This window comes from Agelaius phoeniceus, chromosome 16 (genome assembly GCF_051311805.1).
Source record: "Agelaius phoeniceus isolate bAgePho1 chromosome 16, bAgePho1.hap1, whole genome shotgun sequence".
Lineage (NCBI taxonomy): Eukaryota > Metazoa > Chordata > Aves > Passeriformes > Icteridae > Agelaius > Agelaius phoeniceus.
In genome coordinates, this window is record NC_135280.1 from 15,480,464 (window position 1) to 15,502,366 (window position 21,903).

General features: G+C 48.0%; 1 protein-coding gene across 4 annotated transcripts in view; it reads left to right on the top strand.

Moving 5' to 3' along the window:
- Positions 1-21,903, top strand: part of PIGQ (phosphatidylinositol glycan anchor biosynthesis class Q) — a 37,762-nt gene that overhangs the window by 3,999 nt on the left and 11,860 nt on the right. For 3 of the 4 annotated variants that reach the window (XM_054643967.2, XM_077186689.1, XM_077186688.1), the window contains exons 3-9: positions 5,476-5,607; positions 7,162-7,282; positions 13,657-13,783; positions 14,942-15,095; positions 17,691-17,802; positions 19,898-19,978; positions 20,932-21,046. In XM_054643967.2, the coding sequence (XP_054499942.1) occupies positions 5,476-5,607; positions 7,162-7,282; positions 13,657-13,783; positions 14,942-15,095; positions 17,691-17,802; positions 19,898-19,978; positions 20,932-21,046 (842 nt within the window). The remainder of the gene's footprint in view (positions 1-5,475; positions 5,608-7,161; positions 7,283-13,656; positions 13,784-14,941; positions 15,096-17,690; positions 17,803-19,897; positions 19,979-20,931; positions 21,047-21,903) is intronic. The other variant, XM_054643966.2, reaches the window with a different exon arrangement.

Below are 21,903 nucleotides of genomic sequence, written 5' to 3' on the forward strand. Positions count from 1 at the left end.
GTTTTGCCTGGAAATGTAATTCTTGTTTAGGAATTGCACAACTGCTGCTCAACCCCAATCAGAAATGTGATACAAAATTGTTCTGTTGGAAACAGGCTGCTGCAAGAGGTCCTGTTGGAGTGGAGCTCCAACAGGAAAACACAAGGCCCAAGGCTCCCTCAGTGCTCTTCATGGAGCTGGGAGGTCTTCTGGGGAGGTGTGAATGTCTTCCCCATTTGCAGCAGGGATAGTTCAGCCCTGCTTCAGTTTCATCACAGCTGAAACATTCTGTCATTCTATGGCTGACAGAATGACATGAGGCTGTCCTTAGACTCCATAGCTGGGGACTCCCTCCTCCCTGTTTGCTGTGACTCCCTCTGCAGCTGTGAAACATCAGCAAACACTGTTTCTAAATCTGTCCTCTCTCCAAGAGACTGTGGTGCTGCAACCTTGGCACTTTAAAGAAGTTTAGAGGGATTACTGCTCAGCCTGAATCCTTGGTGAAATCCTGTTCTCACAACTGTGAGCTTGAATAGGATGCTCCAAATGTAATACGTGGCAAGTGCTTGGACTGAAAGCTAATTCTGAGCAGATTTGCAGGGAAGAAACGTAAAATCATGGAATCATTTACCTTGGAAAGGCCCTCTAAGATCATCAAGTCCAACCATTAAGCCAGCACTGCCAAGGCCACCAAAATACCCCATGTTTCCAAGTGCCACATGTTTTTTAAATACTTGCAGGGATGGTGATTCCACCACTGCAGCTGCCTGGAGAGGTTGGGCCAGAGAGGAGAGTGGAGTTCTGGTTCTAAGCTGCAAGAAGACACTGTAATTGATGAAATTTTGATAACAGCTACTACTATATTCATGGATAAATCTTTTTAAGTACAGCCTAAAGGAATGGAGGTATTTAACAGGTTTCCAATTGTATGATACAGTTGTAAAAGAATTACAGTAAAACTCTTCCCATGCAAAAATTTTCTGAGCAGTTGGGTTACACAGTCTGGTACACAAAGGAAAAACTGTTTTGGATTATTGGAAGAGATTGAGATTCAAACCTGATATCATCAAGGACCCCTGTGTCCTGGGACTGCTCTGTAGATACTGTGTGTTACTGGTTCTTAATGGTGATTAAGTCACAACTTTGTGGTTGGGCAGAAGATTTGGAGTCAGCTCAAAAGGTCCTTTTTCTGTCTGTGTTCCATCACCAACAGACAGGATGATTCTTTTCTGGTCTCACTTGGTCCCACCTCAACTGGTGCCAGGATTCAGGCCAGGCTTGGAGTCAGGTTAAGCTCAAGCCTTGCTGGCATCCAGTCTCAGTCTGCAGTCTAAACATAAGTTGGGAGCTCAAGCTCAATGGCAAGTTGGGCCCAGCTTCTCAGGAATTCTGACTTCAGCTTTTCCTAGGGCCAGGATGGATGTTTTGAGGTAGAGCAGCAGCCAGATGTACCTGGCAGCAGGCAGAATGCAAGGCTTGCTGTGCATAAACCAACACTGAGCCTGTCCTTAGCCTTGGGAGGCAGAGCTTTCTCTCTCCTTTGTTTTATTCACCCACAGTATCAACTTTATATTTACTTATCTCCTACTTGTTTTAAAACATCACTCTTGGAGAACACAGATTAGTACCTGGCTTTATAACAAGTCTCCTGCTTGACCTTCTAAGTCATTTGAAGGAATTTGGTTCCATTTTGCACCACATGATGTGTGGTACAACCTCCTTCATGCCAACATACTCGAGGCAGGGAGAGTTCAAGATGTCACATGCAGGTGTCCTTCCAGTCCCCTCCTCCCCATGCTGGGACAGGACATCCCATAAAATAAGATTTACTGGGTTTTTTTCTCCTTCAGGTCACAGGACTTCTATCTGTTTTTTGTGATGTTAAGGGATAGTCAGCTTTGAAAGGCTAAAGAAAGAGATCAGCAATGTCCTCTCAGGCTGAGGAGGTTTGGGGATTTTTGGATATGCCTCTGTTCTGTATTTGCTCAGGAGAAGCAGGGCAGCAGTGTTGGAAATCTCAGGGAGTGAGTCACTGCCATCCCTCCAAGCTCACCCCTTGTTCTCAAGTCCCGCACATCCTGAATTAAGGCATTTCTTCAGCACCACCGTGTGCTAAGGGGTGGCCATTGCGATTCTGCTTCAGAGGAACTTGGGGGCAGCATTCCCATTATCCCTGAAGGTCTCTGCTCTTGGGGACGTTAGGAGGTTTTAGTCTTGAGGCAATAAATTCCATGTGCTCGTTTTTAAAAAAGTCTGTTTATATAAAAACTCCTCCAATTCCTCATCCAAAGGGAGGCACTGCTCCTGCAGTTTCTAGCAAGGAGCAAGAAAACACGCAGGAGTTCTGGTTAATGGAGCTTAATATTTGCATGTGATCCAGATTCGGAAAGATTGCTTTTCATCTGATATCTGAAAATTCCCCTCTCACTCTTGGGAAAAAACTGAATTGGAAAATCAAGACTTACTCATGGAGGCTATGTTAATTTATTGCAAAAATTCCATATATTTGGAAATACCCCAAAGATCTCCTGCTGCTTAGATAATGCAATGACACAACATCACTAGATTTTTGTTGGGGTTTTTTATCTGGTTAGTTTTCCATTGAAGTCCTGAAAATGGTTCTATATACTGTGTTGTAAACAAGTGGGAGTATTTCTGGCAATGCACAGTCAATGTGCAAAGGGGTAGGAGACCACGCAAGGAATATTTTTTTGCTTTCTTCCCCAGTCCTCACAGAGAGGAGAGTTCCCATAGCACATCTTGCAGCTGCTCTATTGAGCTTTTTGCAGTACGTTTGTATTTTTATTTCAATAAGTATGTGTATGTATGTGAAACTATGTGAGTGGAATAGAGGTTGTGCATGTGGTGGTGAGTGAAAAGAGAGTCAGTTGTAGCACAGACAGGGACATCCCTGTGATGTGTTTTTGGCCCCATGGTGTCCAGTTGAGGAGCTGGACCATTGCAGGCTGCACAATGTTTTGGTGCTCTGGGCATGAGGCTGCTTTGGGAATCATTCCCATTTGTGCAAGACATTCCTCAGGCAGACAACAGCAGCCTGTCCTTTCTCTTGGCTGGGGGTGTCAGACTGGGGGTGAGCCAGTGGCTGACTGCCTCCAGCTTGAGGAGCAGCCATGGATGGTGAGAGACACGCACTGCTGAGAGAGGATGGGACTATCACCCAGTGAGTGGGTAGTGTAGCACAGGCCCCAGAGCTGCTGCTTTCTGCCTGAGCTGACACGGTCTGGCAGCTGGTGTTTGACCCATAATTCTTCACCTTCAGCCATCTGTACATAATCCCACAGGTAGAGCGTTCCTCCTTCCCCTTCTTTACATTTCAAATGCAATTCTCTGCTCTAGTCAAGTTTTGCCACACCAGAGTTTGTAACCACTGAGCTGGGGCATAATTGGAAGGGAAAACTCATCTGCTCTGGTGTCTTGGTGAATCTGTGAGCCCAGGTGTGTGTGATCAGTGGCCAGAGCAGTCACCCCCTCTCCCTCCCCTGCACGGTGCTCTTTTCTCCACCGCCTCAGCTCCCTCCTCCTGACAAGTCAGCTGAGGAGTAGTGCATTCATTTGTCTCCAAGGTGGGAGGCTGTAGCGCAGAGCTGAGTAACTTGGAGACCTCAAATTAAGAATGATTCACAGTACACTGCGTTTCAAACCCAATGTGTCTGAAATTTGAATGGGAAGGGAGGGGGAGGAGGGGGACTTCAACACTCTGGTCCTTCAGCTGACAAATGATGCACAAAGTGGGGTTCAAAGGGCTCAGGAGGGTGTGGGGAGGAAAGGGACAGCAGCCCCAGGGAACTGAGCATGGTTTGGAGGAACTGTACCTTTGTGATTGTGTGAATTGTATAAATAGCAGTGGGCACCCCAGTGTGCCCATCCTGGCCGGTCGTGGGGGTGTCTGCTGCTGGGCACGGGCTGGCACGCTCCGGGTGAAATCCATGGAAGGCACGCACAGTTTGCAGGGACATCCAGCTCCAGGCCCTGCTCAGTAATGATCCAAGCAGCTGTGCAATTTCCAGAGTGAAGCAGGATACAAGGAATAATGGTATTGTGTGAAATGAATGTAAACCTGAAAAACCATGCCAAAGCAGCACAGGAGAGTAGATGAAGTGACTAAAAGTGACCATGGATTCCTGGACCTGTAACAAAAACCAGTAAAACACTGTGAAAATAGTGCAACAACTGCACTGGCTGGTGTCCTCCTGTACACCAAATTATGTCCACATCAGAATTTATCCCTCAAACCAAACGTGGTGCCATGTGTTGCTGTGGTTTCTGTGACCAGCCTGCTCCCGGTGCTGTGTCACTTCAGCCTGCACAAATCACCAACTGTCCTTACTTTATAGGTTGTGTGGTAATAAAAGTAACTCCCCAAAATAATTGAGCATCATTTTGTACTTTTCTTCTGAGTCATAAGAAAAGAACCTTGTGACTGTTTCCTCCCCTACAGGCCTAATGTGGATGTTAACTTTTGAAACCTAATTAAATGCTAAAAGTTGGTTATCTACATAATGCTGGTCACTGCAAGGCAGTGGAGAGAAGGTAGAAGTGAAGACCCTGAAAAAAGAATTTGGAAGTAATAAAGAAAAAAAAAAAAAAGAAGAGAAGGATCAAGTGGAAGAAAAAAGAAAAGCAGGGGGGAAGGGACATAAAGTGCATGGAGGGCACAGCTGTTTGTTAAACCAGGCTCACACCACACAGAGACTTGTGATCACCTCTGCTCTGGAGCCAGGCTGGGAGAGCTGGAGGCTCTGGGGGGACCTTAGAGTCCTTTCCAGTGCCTAAAGGGGCTCCAGGAGATTGTGAGGGAGGGAGAGGGACTGGGAGGGAGAGGGGACAAGAGATGGAGGGACAGGACACAGGGAATGGCTTCCCACTGCCAAAGGGCAGGGATGGATGGGATATTGGGAATTAGGCCCTGGCCCAGGGTGCCCAGAGCAGCTGGGGCTGCCCCTGGATCCCTGGCAGTGCCCAAGGCCAGGTTGGGCAGGGCTTGGAGCAGCCTGGGACAATGGGAGGTGTCCCTGCCCATGGCAGGGGGGTGGAATGAGATGAACTTTAAGGTCCCTTCCAACCCAACCCATTCCATGATCTGTGATGAGTAACACTGGGGTTTGGGCAGCAGTTACACCATGTTGAACTGTTGCACTGAACACAGCTTGACTCTGCTCTCCTGGAGATTGGAGCATTGTGCAAGCCCAGTGATGTATCCAAAAGCAGAGGTTGGGATCAGGATTGCCTTGTGGCTTCCTTGGAGGAGTGAGACATGGTTTGACAGAGTGCAAATGAGAGCTTGGGTTGTCTGCATGTCTTGGTCTGGCAAGGCTGCCTTAATTCTTTTAACCTTTCAGAGAGTCATTAACATCTAATCACCAGCTCTGGTTGCCCAACCTTAACTTCACACTGACTGTTTTGCATGGATGTTGGATGCTGGCCTGCCTGCTACATGGCAAAGGCAAGAGGAGACATTCCCATGTGTTTCTGCAGGGTGCTGAAGTTTTGGCCTTTGTCTTTCTTGTGGAGCAAACTCTCAACCTGTGAGCAGCTAGGACATCGCCTGCAGCACCTCCAGGTCATCAGCAGCAACAAGAAGGCTCAAAACCAAAATCAGCTGATGAGGTATGGAGTACATGTAAAGTTAGGTGTGTCTTGGCTCTATTCCTGTCTCCTGTGGGGAGCCCAAACCATGTGTCCCATGCCTGGACAGTACTAGGTCCTCACTGCACCCTATCATGTTCCTCTACTCCCTGCTAGTTTGCATATCTTTACTCTGCACTGTATTCATATGCATATATATTTGTATTTTTATGTGTTAATCATGCCTTTTGCCAGGTACCTGCCTTTTTCCCTAGCTCAGGCAAGGCAACTGGGATATTGCACCCCAAAAGCTTGTACTGCACCCATGTGTGTGTGCTTTGCTGTCACTACTCCCACAGGCTCATTGCTTTCACATGTGCTGCTGTCAACCACGGCCATCCATCAGTGTTCAGTGGCATTTTCCATAAGAGCAGAAAGGTTTAAATGCTCCCCTCTTTCACCCACTCTTTTGGGAAAGCTTTTTGTGCAGAAACTGCAGACCAGAGACTCCACTTACACTGTTAGAACAGTAACAAAGTGTAAGAGAAAAAGCAAACATGCAGCACAGCGAGAGGAACAGAGCAGAGATCTGAGACAGATATTGGATGCCCTACAGCTCTTCCACAGCCAGTCTTGTTCTGTGTGATTCTCTGATCCTGCAGTAATAGACTCCCAGGGAACACTTAAAATAGATTAACAGATTTGAAGGCCAAAAGTATCTGTGATTGTTCTGTCTGATTCCTGAATAACTCACGTCATGGAATTCCATTCAGGAACTCTGGTGAGGAAGGGGCAGCCCAGCAGCCCTTCTGGTTTGTGTATGAACCCAAAACCACTATTTATTGCCTTGTCTGGGAAAGCCATCTGATCTCAGTGTGGATGGGCCAAGTGCTGCTGCCCTTGGTACTGGTAATTGGTAAACCCCCCCTGAGTGTGTATATACCTTTCTGTCTAACATTCCTCTTTGTAGCTTCAATCCCCTCTTTGCTCCCTACTAAGAAAGGTTTTGTGATGTGGCAGGCTCTGAGTGGCTCTGAGTTTAGAATCATGGAATCACAGAATATCCTGAGTGGGAAGGGACCCACAGGGATTATCCAGCCCAGCTCCTGGCCCTGCACAGACACCCCAACAATCCCACCCTGGGCATCCCTGAGAGTGTTGTCCAAGCACTCCTGGAGCTCTGGCAGCCTTAGGGCCATGCCCATTCCCTGGGGAGCCTGGGCAGTGCCCAGCACCCTGTGGAGGAAGAACCTTTCCCTGATATCCAACCTAAACCTCCCCTGGCACAGCTCCAGCTGTTCCTTTGGGTCCTGTCCCTGGTCACAGATTGGAGCTGCTCCTCAGGAGAGAGCTGTAAACAGCTGGGAGGTCTCCCCTCAGTCTTCCCTTCTCCAGGCTGAACAAACCTCTCCTGTGCTTGCCTACAGGAGCAGCACACCAGTGGAAGTGAAAAGATTCCAAAATTGTTCCTCTTCAGTGAGTTGTCCTGGTGTCCCTGGGACATTAAAGGTGCTACATAAGTGAAGCCAACAACTGTCATTGAAACATTAAACACTGTCCTTCCTTTAACTCTGTTTCTCTCTCCCCTGCCTGCAGGAAAGCCAACATCTTTGTGTCTCTGCTGATTGATGTGGCCCTGGGGATACTGCTGATGTCGTGGCTGTACAGGAAGAACCGCATTGGTCACCTTGCTGACACCCTCATCCCTGTGGCTGACGTAAGTCTGGCCAAATCTGATCCCCTTTCACCTGCTCTGGGGTGGTTGTTAAGGAGGCAATGCCTCTCACACAAGCTTTCAGAGAGACCTGTCTGAAGTCATGCAAATTAGGTCTCCTCAAGAACAGTGAAATCTTCAAATCAGGCCTGTTGGGGTTGCTCGAAAGAAACTCAGCTCTGCTTTGCATGTGCTGTGAATACTAATTAGATGTTTATGGGAGGGCTCCTCAAGCTTCTAAAGGAACAATTATGGCTTGGACAGAGCTCTGCAGCTGCAGGTTGGGTGATTATGGAGCCATAGTGCTTTTATTTTATTTTATTTTTTTCTGGAGTCGACAGAAAGTGTCCTCAAGTTGTTGCTATATGGGTTGTTTGTGGTGAAAAAAGAGCTGTAACCTGGGTTGAGTCTGATAAACTACTGGAAAGTCAAATATGATAAGCAGTGCAGCTGTGCTTGTGGAAGGAGTTTCATGGGGAAGTCCAAAGGCTTTGCTGGTCAGGGTACAAACACCTGAAATCCTGCCTAAGAGCTCTGGGATATGGCCAAACTAGGAAAACCTACTGTGTGTTGTGATTTTCTTAAACATAACTCCTCTTGCCCACTGAAATCCCTCAACATCAGCAGAAATTCATGGATAGCGAGTATGACCCACACCGTCCTGCTCTTCTGGTGGTTCATTTTAGATGCAGAGCTCCAGTATATCTGTTTAGTGGCAGTAAGGAACATATAATGTACTTCAGAGGCTGGAGACCAGACCACTAATCTGAGGTCAGCTCTCTTTTAAGAGCTTCTGTGTCTTGGGATTACATGTGCAGCCAATTTTGAGCCCTGCCATGCAGCTGCACAGCCTAATCCTTTCTCTGCCCACTTTTCTTTCATTTCTTCATGGCTCTTTCCATTGGTTTCTTTCTAGCAGCTGGAGAATGTCTTCTCTCTGCTCTTTTTGCAGCTTCTTGGTTGAGAGGAATTTGATTTTGATCAGAAAATTCCAGCAGTGGTTTCTTTTTCCTGCTTATGCTGCATTTCCTGGGAAGACCTCACATTTCCCTTGACAACGATCTTTTTGGTCCACGTTGAGCTTCTTAATTATTGCAAGGTCTCTGATCATTCTTGTACATGCTGGACTTGCAGAAAGCATGTATGGATTGTCCAGCATAGCTGTGGATCAGGGCTATTGCTGGTTTTCTTATCTTTCATAGTCAAACTTTTAAGGACAGCATGTGTGCTGTAGGCTACTACAGCACTACTCAGCAGTGGTGGTGGGTAAGGAGAACCACATTTGTTGCAGGACACTTGGTCTTGTGTTTGAGCTATACACTGCAAATATTCTTCCAAGCCTTATTCCTACATCTTTTCCCTTACAGATATTTCAGCTGGAGAAATTTAAGTTCTCTAGAGCTTTCCCTTTGGGATTACTGGAAGTGCCCAGCTCTAAGAAATCTGATTTCTTAACAAGTCTGCAGGGAAGTGGCTTTGGCTGCATTCCTGGTTGCACAGGTGGTTCTGGGAGGGATTCCATCTGCCCAGTGTCTTTGGCAGATGGACACTCTCCGTGCTCAAGGTGTGTCCAACCCCAGCACCTGTCCTGGACAGGTTTTCTTGCGAGGGTTGCTTGTTTGTTCCTCTTTCAGTAATTTAGCTCATCTGTCACTCAACTTTTGCATCATAGTGACAGCTATCTTCAGCAAGTCTCCTCCTCTGTGTGTGGACTCTGGTACCTGGCTATCACCAGGAGCTGTTTGCTTTCATTCCTGGAGGTGCTGACTCCTCCATGTCTTGGGGGGCTGATAGCCAGTCAGTGCCTTTCTTCCCTGTTTTTCCTGGCTTATCAGTTCAGGCCATTCACAACTCTTCTTTTTTCCAGCCTTAGTTTCTTCTTTCAGGCATATGAGATTGTGGACATAAAATCGTTTGGAGTCTTTTTACTCCCTTTGCTGGGCATTGATTTATATGCATTATATGCAGGCCTTAAAAAATGCAGATCTGAGTGATCCCAAAATATACCAATGACTTCAGCATGTGGTGTGCAAGCCAGCACCACTTCTTTTCCAGTATGACAGCAAAATCTCCCCTCAGCCATTCAGCAGTAGGTTTCCTCTCTGCTGCTGAGTGTCCATCTGGTCTGCATTATTCCCATCACTGGGCTTTCTCAAGTGCTTGTGTGTTGCCAAGTTCAGTAACTCAGCATTCCCTGTGTGCAGAGAGCTCCTGTTCCTTCCCTAGCACTCTTCTGCTTTGAGCTGTGCCCAGATATGCTGATAGCATTGACCCTACACCTCTGTGTCTGTTGGTAAATACAACATTGGGTATCTCATTAGCCCAGAGGGTGCTGGCACTGCCCAGGCTCCCCAGGGAATGGGCACAGCCCCAAGACTGCCAGAGCTCCTGGAGTGTTTGGACAGCGCTGCCAGGGATGCCCAGGGTGGGATTGGGGTATCTGTGCAGGGCCAGGAGCTGGGCTGGATGATCCCTGTGGGTCCCTTCCCACTCAGGATATTCTATGTTGCTATTATAATAAGATTGTTATGTATAATAAGGCTATATACATAACCTCACTTTAACCTTATTGATTTTAATATTGACAGACTACCCTTATATAACACATAACCTTACTGGTTTGATTGATTGATTTTAACATTGAGAAAATCCCAGCTGTGTGGGCTCTGGATATAGTGCTTGGGTTTTTTCCAACCAACATTTCTCTGGAAGGAAGCAGTGCAGGTGGGTGATTTTGACTCTCAGCACTGCCAGGGTCAAGTCAACAAGCTCAGCCTGCTGCCAGGAGTTCAAGCTGTGTTCCCTGGCCATCCCTTGTTATCCTCTGATAAAATGGATCTCAAATCAGCACTTGGGTGGCAATTGTTGATGCTGCACAAGACATCACTGAGTGCAGCTCCCACTTTTCCAGCATGGTGAGCTGTACTGTGCTGGCTGTAATAACAAGCTGCTTTTGTCACTCAGTGAGGCAGATGTGATTCAGAGACACCCAGGGAGTAACTGGCAAGGAGCTGTTAGGAAAGACTGATTTTTGAAGCAGGCTTTCAAATCCAAAAATGGAAAACTTGAATAATCTTCTCTCTGTAGGTGCCCTCACAACTCCTACCTTCCTCCTTCTCTTGATCCCACCAGGCTTCCCAATGGTTGTCCTTGCTTTTGCCTTTCACAAGACAGCCTTCTTTCAGAAATACCTGACTCAAAGCTTTGCACTGGTTTTAAACAGAACTGCTCATAAACCATCTCCTTTTTTTTTCCCTTTATCTCTTTTATCCTTGCTGATGTCTCTTTTTCCTAAGTTGCAATCTGTTTGAAACAGTTACATATTTATCATAGATTGTGCCTGCAAAAGCTTTACTGGGGCTTGGAGATAATTGGATGTATGCTCCTAGTCAGTCTTGTTCCACTGATCCATAAACAAAGCAAGCAGAGAGAACGCTTCCTGAAAAATATTTTTAGATGTTAATTTATAAAATAGTCTATCTTAGAGCCCCAACCACCTACAACAGACACAGGGCAGGTGTGTCTGACAGGGACAGCTTTGCCTCTGCATGCTCTGACTTGCACCAGATGGAACCTGTAAAGCTGGAAATAACCTTCAGGATCACCAAGTCCAACCAACAGCCCAGCACCCCTGTGTTCACCACTAACCCCTGGCCACAAGGGCCCCCAGGGATGGGGACTCCACCACTGCCCCAGGCAGCTCTGTCAGTGCCTGACCACCCTGTCAGTGAAGAAATTTTCTCAATATCCCATGTAAACTTCTGCTAGTGCAACCTGAGGCTGTTCCCCTTGTCCTGTCCCTGTTCCCTGGGAGCAGAGCCTGAGCCCCCCCGGCTGTCCCCTCCTGTCAGGAGCTGTGCAGAGCCACAAGGTCCCCCCTGAGCCTCCTTTTCTCCAGCCTGAGCCCCTTCCCAGCTCCCTCAGCCCCTCCTGGTGCTCCTGACCCCCAGCTGCACTCCCTGGAGCATCACAGTGCCCTGTGCGTCCTTCTCCAGCCATGTCACATCAGCCTTTACCTCTGCACATGGAGACTAGGAAGAAGAGCATGACAGGAAGGAGAATATTTCACAGTGAGCTCATCTAACCCTCGTTAGCACCAGTCTCTCCCCAGTTTGGTCATGTCCCAGTACCCTGTTATGAAACACTTCCAAACCACTGTACCTGATTTATTAATATGCCCACATTCAGTATTCATGACTGCAGGAGGAGAATCGGACTCACCGTCACCTTTCCTCATTCTGCTTGCTATTGATCAGTCCTAAAATATCTGTCTGGAAAACAACCTGCAAGGTTATGCTCCAGGACTCTTGTTTTACCCAGCTAAATAACAGCAATGTAGGGCACCTTCCCAGGGCTACGTGCCCCTGTCAGGGTTTAGCAGCACCTCTGGGACTGGCAGCCTCCAGAAATACTCCCTGCTAAAACTCAGCCTTGCTGAAGGACTGCTTTCAAGCATTTAAATATTTCATTAAAATCCCCAAATGCTTTTTCTAAGTTACCAATCCAACACTTTAAATATTAAAACCAGTCTATTTATAAAGCAGCAAACGCTTCTCAGCCACAGAGGTGAGCTCCATGGGATCCAATCAGTCCTGACTTGCAGTGAGAGATGGAAAAGGAAGGGAATAGAAAGACAAGCCTTTTGGAGAAGTTGAAAATGGAGCCATTAATTTTGCCACTGCATTAAAAGTAAATGTTTACAAACTCATTTTGCCAGCATCTGTTGGTTAATAAAGAAAATGGAACCATTCATTGGAAATACTTTTTCCATAGGGAAGTTATACATGTGAATGATAAGGAAAGTAGGCTACAGTGCATCAGCTTTAGGGAGTGTGGCTTGGTGGTTCTGCACATGGGCAGTTTTCAGTGCCCTTCACTTGTGTGGGCTGTAAGTGGGATTTTTGGAGAAAGAGGGCTTTTCCTCTCTGTCCATGTAGGACAGTGTAAGAGGTCACTTCTTCCAAATATTTTCCCCACCTGTTTGCTGAAGGTTATCAGCTCCCTCAGCTCACAGCTTGGTAACTGGTGCTCAGCAATGGTTTCAGCTCAGGGGAGCAGGGCAGGTGTGAAGTTCTGAGGAGAAAAATCACCCAAGTGCAAGGGGAGTGTGGAGTAGTGGAGTGGAGAGATAAAACCAATAAATAACACCAGCCTGGGCTGAAATCACCAGAAAAAGTGAATAACAGCCCTCAGTGAAGAGTCTGGAGCACACATTTGAGGTAGGGAAGAACAAGCCCAGAGCTGGGGTTTGTTTTTTTCTGCAGCAGTGAAGTGGCAGCACATGGGCCTGGAGCAGGTCCAGGGAAGGGAACAGACCTGGGGAAGGGGCTGAAGCACGAGGAGAGGCTGAGGGAGCTGGGAAGGGGCTCAGGCTGGAGCAAAGGAGGCTCAGGGGGGACCTTCTGGCTCTGCATAACTCCCTGACATGAGAGGGCAGGGAACAAGGGACAGGACAAGAGGAAACAGCTTCAAGTTGCATCAGGGGAGGTTTAAATTGGATATTGGGAAAATTCCTTTATGAAGAGGGTGGTCAGGCACTGTCACAGGCTGCCCAGGACAGTGGTGGAGTCACTGGAAGTGTTCAAAAAGCCATGTGGGTGGCACTTAGGGATGTAAGTTAGTGGTGCACGAGGCAGTATTAGGTCCATAGGACTTGATGTTAGAGGGCTTTTCCAACCATAATGATTTTCTGATTCAGTGATGTGGGGAGGACCTCCATTAAGTGTTTTTCCTCAGTGATTCCAAGGCTGCTTTGTTGCTGGGATGCCATGAGTACCCATGAAGTCTGCAGACAATGATAGGGATGATCAGGGACATTGTCTAGTACACTACCAAGTATCAAGGGAATGTGTGCATGAAATACATTTATGTAACTGTGTTTTCTATCCTGCTCTAAACAAACACAGATTGTTTATAAAAATTAACTCTTTTGCCCATTAGTGCAGTGCCATCTTCCCGCCTTTTAAAATCCTAACAGCCTTCCCCAAACTCAGCTCTGACTTTTCACCTGACTGTCCTCAGAAGTGGATTTGTGCACCAGCATTTGCCATCTATTTCTAGGACCCTCATTACCCCAAGAAATGCCACTGTGCAAGCCTTCCAGAGGTGGCCAGAGGTGACATAGTTCCATGGTCCCAGCACAGAGACCACTGAAACAATTCAGGTTCCTCTCAGCTGTTGTGTTTGATTCAGTAAGGAGTTAATAAAAGTGCATTTCTGATTTAGGTGGCTGTCTGTAAAGCAGTTGTTTGGATTTTTTCCCATTGGTTTGAAGGTAGTGGTAGAATACTTGAGGGGGCAGCAGTTGCAGTGCACTGGCCCTGTCCAGTGTGATTGCAGCCTTTTCTCTCCATGGCTTGGCTTCCTTGTGTTTGCAGCACGTGGCTGAAGAGCTGCAGGACCTGCTCCAGTGGCTGATGGGAGCCCCAGCTGGACTGAAAATGAACCGAGCCTTGGATCAAGTCTTGGGCCGCTTCTTCCTTTATCACATCCATCTTTGGATCAGTAAGTGAAACTGTTTAACTTTCCAGCCTCCCTTTTCATCTCTTTCCTCTGAGTGTTTAATGTTTGCCTAGAGGTGAGTAATGAATCAAAATGCACTTCTGCAAGTACAGACTTGTCTGGGAGTCTTCCTGCTGTGGGAACTGAAGCCAAAGTTGGATTCCCACACAAGGAATTCATGCATATTGAATAAAGTGCTGGTATTGATGCTCTGCAAGAAGTGTGGATGCTGCTGGGGCTTAGTTCCTTGGTGTCACTGGTGGTGAGTGTCCAAGGGAAGGCATTGCTGTGAGGTCTTTTGTAGGGTTTTGTGGTCTTTGCCATGTGAGAGGCAGCTCTTGGGATAGGGATGAGAAATGTGCAAAGATGCAAATGCCAGCCCTGTGCTATCACCAACTTCAGCTTAGTGCAATTTTATTATTTCAGTTTCTTCCTTGAAATAAAACACTCTTGTTATCCTTGCTGGAGGAGTACAGGCATGATGGACATGAACTCCATAGTTATTTTGCTGATTTGCTTTGCTCACCAGTCAAGTATGGTCTTGTTTCTGTGACTTTGCTCCACTTTGGTGATGAAAGAGACTGTTTGTCCATACTGCTTTATTTTACAAAAGCCATATGAGGTGGCTTTTGTGGGAAGAGCAGACAAACAGGAATGGTTGCAGTAAAGGTTGATGTGTGCAGTTAAAAATGTACTTAAGAACCTGGACACAAATGTAGGAAATCAAATGTTACATCCCTGGAAGTGTTCAAGGCCAGATTGGGTAAGGATTGAAACAACCTGGTCTGGTGGAAGGTGTCCCTGCCCATGGCCGGGGGGTGGCACTAAATTATCTTTAAGGTGCTTTGCAACCCAAACCATGCCATGCTAATTCCATGAAATCCCATGTGGAGAAAGGTGACTGCTGTGTTCAAGCTGTGCACACTCCTCCCCATCCTCCCAGTGCTGCCCCACCTTGGGGCAGAAACTTGGGCAGAAGGAGAGTTTTTGTTGGCCCTCCTAAAGAGAAGATGGCATCTAAAGGAGTTTTCCAGCTCCACTTCCATGTTGTCATGGCTCTGATTTCTGGAGCAGTGTTCTAGGGTGAGGGGAATCAGCCTTTTGAGAGGGTCAAGAGGGAGATGACCCAGTCAAACACTGACCCTCTGCCATGTCCACCAGGCTACATCCACCTGCTGTCCCCGTTCATTGAGATGATCCTGTGGTACGTGGGGCTGTCGGCCTGCCTGGGCCTGACCGTGGCTCTCTGCATCCTCTCCGACATCATCGCGCTCCTGACCTTCCACATCTACTGCTTCTATGTCTACGGGGCCAGGTGAGTCCCCTTCCCTCTCTGGGCTTTGTTTGGAAACCCCTCAGGCTGTGCTGAAGCATTCAGTCCTGGTGTAGTTCTCCAGAATTCACTGTTTAACCCACAGTAATTTCTTGAAGTCTTTTAAGCCTGTAGAAGTGATGGGCACAGTAGTGCAAGCAAGCCATGTTTCATTTCTCCTCCATTTAGATATTTATCTGTTGTGGTAGTCACCTGGAAAAATGAAACTACATGACAGGCAGAGGACAAGAAAGCAGCTCACCCCATCCCTTTGATCCAGCTCATAGTACTCTCCTCCATTGCACCCTGCTAGAGATTTGGAGGGGAACTGGAGAAGAGGAGGAAGAGAGGGGAACCCCTGCAGTTTAGGAGAAGCCCCAAAATCCCTGTCTCTGCCCTGCTTCAGAGGTCCTTGCCTGCACTGTGGAGCACAGGTGGCAGGTTTGGGGTTACAGGGGGTCTGTGACACTATCCTGGGGTCATTGTCTGGAGGGTCCCGTGGCCTGAGAGCTGGGCAGAGGTTCTGAATGAGTAGGGGGAGTGCAAGGGACTTTGGGGCACATCTAGGGCATATTGGGCTTCCTGTGCAAGAGGTTCCCATCACTATGCTCTGTTCCTGCTCTCCTCTTACTTGTGCTGCACCAAGGAGTCCCACAGGCCACAAGATGTGCTTGCCACGGAGATGGGACAGAAGAGATAAAGGACCTTTTGCCTTATAAAGTACAGAATGGCCATCGTCCCTCCACAGACTTTACATAGGAAACAGCACAAGAAATAGTAAATCTTTAGATATGGGTAGTTTAGGGAATGGTTGGAAATATTGAGACCTGATTTATGAGCCAGGTCTGTTGTGAGCATAGGTCTTACACTCAGAATCAGTAATGTCAGGACTGGGAGGTCTCTTCCCAACACCTCTAATTACTGGAATTTCTGTGTTGGTCTGGGAGGAATGGCCTTGCTCATCCTGGCTGTGCAGAGTGGTAGTAGGAAGTAGGAAAAGCATTTTGTCAGCTGATTGTTCTTCCCTGGAGCTGCAGGGAGCCAGCCTACCTGTCTTGTGTTTGTCAGAAGTACAAGAGTGTACAGCTGTGTGCTGTCCCCATGGAGAGCGAGGAAGAGTCAGCACTCACCCACAGCCAGCACAGCCCCTTGAATTCCTGCAGCTGGCAGGAGGAAGAATTTGCTGGTTCAGGTGCTGGTGAAGCCTGAGATCCCCTTGTGGAGCAAACCACAGAGTGAAACGAGGGCAGGCATGTGTGTGCAGGTAGCAGGGCAGGTGGGGCAGGTGCCACTGCAGCAACACCCGCTGGGTGTCATGTCAGGGGGTGCAGGGAGAGCGTGGCCTTAGTCAGAGCCATGGGCAGGTGTGTGCCAGAACCTGGAGGAGTTGTCCTGGGCTCCCTCCTGCCTAGGGATTAGTGCACCAAGCTGTGCCTGCCAGTCTGGAGGCACCCTGCCAATTCCTTGAAGCAGTTGGTGTTCTTCAAACCAGATTCTTCTCTTGGATGAGACTCCTTGCCTCTGCTTTCACATTGCTGCTGTGAAATCTGAGCAGCCTCCACACCTTAGCTAGCCTGGTTTGCCAGCCTGGCTTTTGTAGCTCAGGCTTTCTCAGACTCTGTTCTGCTCCACACATTGGCCATGTACCCTTTCTTTATGTCCCTGTGTGTTGGCACTGCTGCCCAGGGCACTTTGCGCCTCCTCTCCATCCCAAGGGCTCTTTCTTCCTTGCTGTTATTCCATAAAGCAATGTCTGTTTCCCACCCCTTGTCACCCCAAGTTTCCCTCACTGTTGTCATTTTTCTGTGAGGGAAGTAGCTCCAAGTCTCATAGCCCTAAGTTCTGAAAGCCTAAGAAAGGATGCAGTAGGGGCCACCAGGCATTTCACTGGTCTCTTCCCACTCTTAAGGACTTTTAGAGCTGTGGGCTACTAGGGAAGCTTCAGGGGCTCCACTCCTCTCCCTTGTATCTCTGCTGCAGAGGCACAATTGCATTGCATTGACTCAGGTGTGGGGGTAACACCTTGGCCAGCCGTGTCTGGAAGGGTCTGAAGGCAGGGGAAGGGACAGATCTGAACTGGGGAGACACAGGTGACCTTGGGGAAATAGGATTGCTGGTTCTTCTCATAGAATCATGGAGTGGTTTGGGTTGGAAGGGGCATTAAAGCTCATCTTCTGCTGTGGCAGGGACACCTTCCACTAGCCCAGCTTGCTCCAAGTCCCATCCATCCTGGTCTTGGCCACTTCTGGGAATCCAGGGGCAGCCACAGCTTCTCTGGGCACCCTGTGCCAGGGCCTCAGCACCCTTTTGCTGCAGGGAAAGTGTTGCCATGAGGCTGGTGGTTGCTGCAGCTCCAGGGCATGGCCTGGCCATTGCCTTGCAGTGGCCCAGAGCTGGCTGCAGCAGCCCCGTGCCAGGGAGCAGCCCAGACAGGGTTGGCTGAGCCATGAGGATTTATCTGCATCATTCCCAGTGTATTTCTTTTGCCACCCCTGACTCTGCAGGTGGGTGAGTGGGCGTGGGGCTGTGCTGGTGACAGCTGGGTGGTGCTGGAGCTGGGAGCTGCCAGCTGTGCTCCAGAGTCTTCTCTTTGCTCAGGCTCTACTGCCTGAAGATCTACGGCCTGTCCTCCCTGTGGCGCCTGTTCCGGGGCAAGAAGTGGAACGTGCTGCGGCAGCGAGTGGATTCCTGCTCCTATGACCTGGACCAGGTAGTGCCACAGCCCTGGGGACACCCCTGGCACTGCCCTTGATGATGCCCTCCCTCCTGCTCTGTCTGGGATAGACACAGGAGTCTTTGTGGTGCCCAGAACACGGACATACCCCAACACTCTGAGCCCACAGCTCTTCTGCTGCCTTACAGCACTTCTTGACTCCCTGCAGCCCCCCTTCATTGCCATGGACTCCTTCCCTGCCCTCCAACACCCCTTCCTTACCTGCAGCAGTTCTTCCCTTCCCTACACCACTTTGATTCCCTGCACCCCTCCCCTTCCCTGCAGTGCCTCTTCCCTGCCCTGCACTTCTTTCTTGCACCCCTTCCCTACCCTGCACTCTATCCCTGCTCTCCAGCATCCCATCCCATCCCATCCCATCCCATCCCATCCCATCCCATCCCATCCCATCCCATCCCATCCCACCATCCCATCCCATCCCATCCCATCCCATGCCATCCCATCCCATCCCATCCCCTCCCTGCCCTGAGCACGTCAGGCACCCTGCGGGCTGAGCTGTGCTGGGTGCTGCAGATGCCGGAGCTCCGAGCCTGGAGTGGGAGTGGGGGAGGGCTGGAGGCAGTTGGAAATGTGGTGCCCAGCAGTGTTGCCACAGTAACAGCCGTGGCAGTGTTTCTATTAAAAGGCCCTGTTTCATTCACGTTGTGCTGGAGCCTGGCCCACACACTCTCGCTCAGGCAGAGGCAGTTCTTTGTGAAGTGCTGTAAGCTCTTTTTAATTTCTGAAATGCCATGCAAAAGTCCAACAGAGCCTGAACTGCTGCAGGCCAGCAGCTGCAAACATCACTGAAATAATACAATAATATTTGGAAACTTGCAGGGTCAGTGCCTCTTTCTATTACAACAGATAACCTTGAACTTCTTGTACCACAGCTGAGAGCTGGTTTTCTGTTTCTTTGGTGATTAAAAGCCTCCGTGCCAGGTTTGCATCATCTCCTCCCTGTGTACTTTGAGGAGAATTGGTTTGGCACTTGAGGCTTCATCCTGCTGCTCTGGAGACCAGTGGGAATTGTGTCGCGGGCCGGGTAGGAAGAGACATTCAAAGCAGACCTTAAAAGACTTTTGGAGGTTTAAACAACTGCAATGGAGTGACAGGAGAAGGGAGAAACAACTGCTGTGAGGAGAATGGATTGGGTTGTGATCTATTCCTGGTTACATCCCTAAAGCAGTGATGCTGATCCACCTCTGTGCTGTGGCTGCTGGGTTGTTTTCTTTCATGATATCCCGCAGCCGTGGTCTCTTTTTGCAGAGGTTGCAGTGCCCTGTGCTCCTGTGGCCTCTCTGATCTGGAAGTGGTGACTGGAAATAGAAGAGTCAGGTCCCTGTTTGGTATAAATCTGAATTCTCCCACTTGGAATTATTTAGACCTACGCCAACCTACGCTGGCCCAGAATAAAAATAACTTTTTCTGTGGGCAGTGAAGCTAATAACACCTCCTTCCTTTGGGATTTTTCTCCTGCATCCTCTAAATATTGCTCCCTGACTCCAGCTTCTCTCCCACCTTCCCACTGAGCAAGAAGCAGAATTCCTGTGGCTGGAAGCTCAGCCAGTTGCTGCTGGGAATGTTTATCACAAATAATTCTGTCAGGTTTGCCCCAGGTACCTGCACTGCTTAAACAAGGAGGAACAAAAGTACTTCTCACTTCTTTCCAGAATTCCCATTCAAATTACCACTTCTTTGTTATTTTCCACATTTTTCTGGTAAAATATGATCAGTGGCTCTAAAACTTTTGGGGACATGGAGTGGAAAAATTGCAAGATCACTTAAGTCTAGTTTCCTAAGGAAGCTGGCCTGAAATGGGAAATCTTGAATGTGGTCTGTAAAGGAGAAGTGCTGTCAGGATCCAGCTTTTATCTTTCCAAATGTACTCCCATAATAAGGAGTTTTGAAGAAGGCCCAGTGAGAGGACAAATACTGAAAATATCCAAGGTAACGGCATTATTCACATAGGCAAGATAAAAACACATTAAGGAGTCCTGCAAACTTCTATTGCCTCAGAGTCTCCTATTTTTTATTTGTAATGTATTTTATTTTACCATTGCTCTGCTCATGATTGTGTTTCCTTTTTCCCTAGTTATTTATTGGCACTTTGCTGTTCACAATCCTGCTGTTCCTTCTGCCTACAACTGCACTGTATTATTTGGTGTTTACCCTGGTAAGATTTAACCCTTGAAACAAGTCAAACACTCTCTTCTGAAGTAGTAAAAAATGGTTTCCTAGACATTTATGGTCATCCATAAAGAAAATAAAAATGTGGTTGTCTTAGGAAGGATTCTCTCACATCAGCTCATGTTTGTATTTTTCCAAAGGAAATTCCCAGCAAATCCTGTCCACAAGACAAACTGTTCCCTTCTCTTTCTCTCAGAAGTTGATATGTTTCTGTCCACATCTGTGGTGATGGCCTCTCTAGTCTGATCCAGAACTTTTTTTTTTCAGGGAATTAACTTGCTGTATTAAATGTTTTCAGCCAAGCTTTCCTCAGAGGTTTGAACTTCTTTATTTTTTTTTCTTCTCCCAACATGACCAGTCCTCTCTGTGGTCTGCCCAGAGCCAAATTTTCCACAGACAGTGGCCATCACATGCTTTCAGCATCTTTTTTGAGCCCTCTCTTTTCAGATGAGCTTGGAAGCAGAAAATAACTGCATTGTGACAAAAGGAGGTGCTTTATTCAGGGACAGAAAACAGAGCAGGAAGCTCATTTCTGCCTTGCTTAAACTCTATGTGGGGTTTCTTCAGGCTGAAATGAGCTGTTGCAGCTCACTGTTGGAGAGAGGAAAATATACATTCACTGGTACACAGTGATGGAATTGACTCAAAGTGGGAGAATTTGGGCTTCCTTTTCAACTGTGGCTGTTGAAACTGGAATAGTTCTCATGTCCTTGCTGGTCACAGCTTCTCCAGCTGTAGGAGCTTCATTCCAGTTACCTCTTAAACCCAGACTGGTGAGGACCCTCACACAGGGTCTGGATGCTCAGCACTTCCAGACATCACACCACTTTGGGAGGCCTTAGCTTAGCACACAGCAGTGTTAGATCCAAGCTCAGCTCAGGAATTTACAAGTGTTTAATCTCCTGTTTCCTGAGATGTTCTGTTAAACTGCTTTTGTAGCTCCGGTTGCTGGTGGTGATTGTGCAGGGCCTCATACACTTGCTGGTGGACCTGATTGACTCCCTGCCTCTTTATTCCCTCATCCTTCGCCTCTGCAGATCCTACAGGCTCGCAGGTGAGTCCTTCAGCTCTGCCCCTGCAGCACTTCAAGCATTTTGCATTATGTGCTTGATTTTGGTGCACTGGGTCACTCCTGAATTGAGGATGTAGTAGGGGTAGGAAAGAACCCGAGGCTTGAGTTGTGCAGGTGTCCCTGCTGTGAACCAGTTCCTGCAAGGAGCAGGATGAGGATGTCAATGGAAAGAAATCGGAACCTGAAGCAGAATCAGGAGCACCTTTAGAAAGTTCTTGGCCACTAAAAATTACATCCAAACAAGCACCACATAAACAAGGTCATCTTTTATTCCAGTTCCAGACTACCAGGTCAGGTAAAACTTCTGTGAGTCAAACATGGCATGGAGCTGTGTCAGGAGAGGTTTAGGTTGGAGATCAGGAAAGGTTCTTCCCCCAGAGGGTGCTGGGCACTGCCCAGGCTCCCCAGGGAATGGGCACAGCCCCGGGGCTGCCAGAGCTCCAGGAGTGTTTGGAGAGCACTGCCAGGGATGCTCAGGGTGGGACTGTTGGGGGTCTGTGCAGGGCCAGGGGCTGGGCTAGGTGATCCAGATGGACCCTTCCCACTCAGGATATTCCATGATTCTGTGAAACAAGCTCATAACTTTGGGTGTTTGGCCTCTGGAACAAATCAAATCACAAAAATACTTGGAATATCAGCTGTTCCAAAGGGTTGGATCTGCAGTGGTTGCAAATCAATGGAGCTCTTTCAGTTCTATGCTGACTTTGACTGACTGAAGCCCTGGAGTTTGGATGAATTTCAAAGCTCTGGGCAGAGTTCAGATAATCATTCCCTTTTTGAGACTAATCTGTCACCATTCTGAAACCAGTCGTTGTTTTTTCACTTTGGATAACCATAAA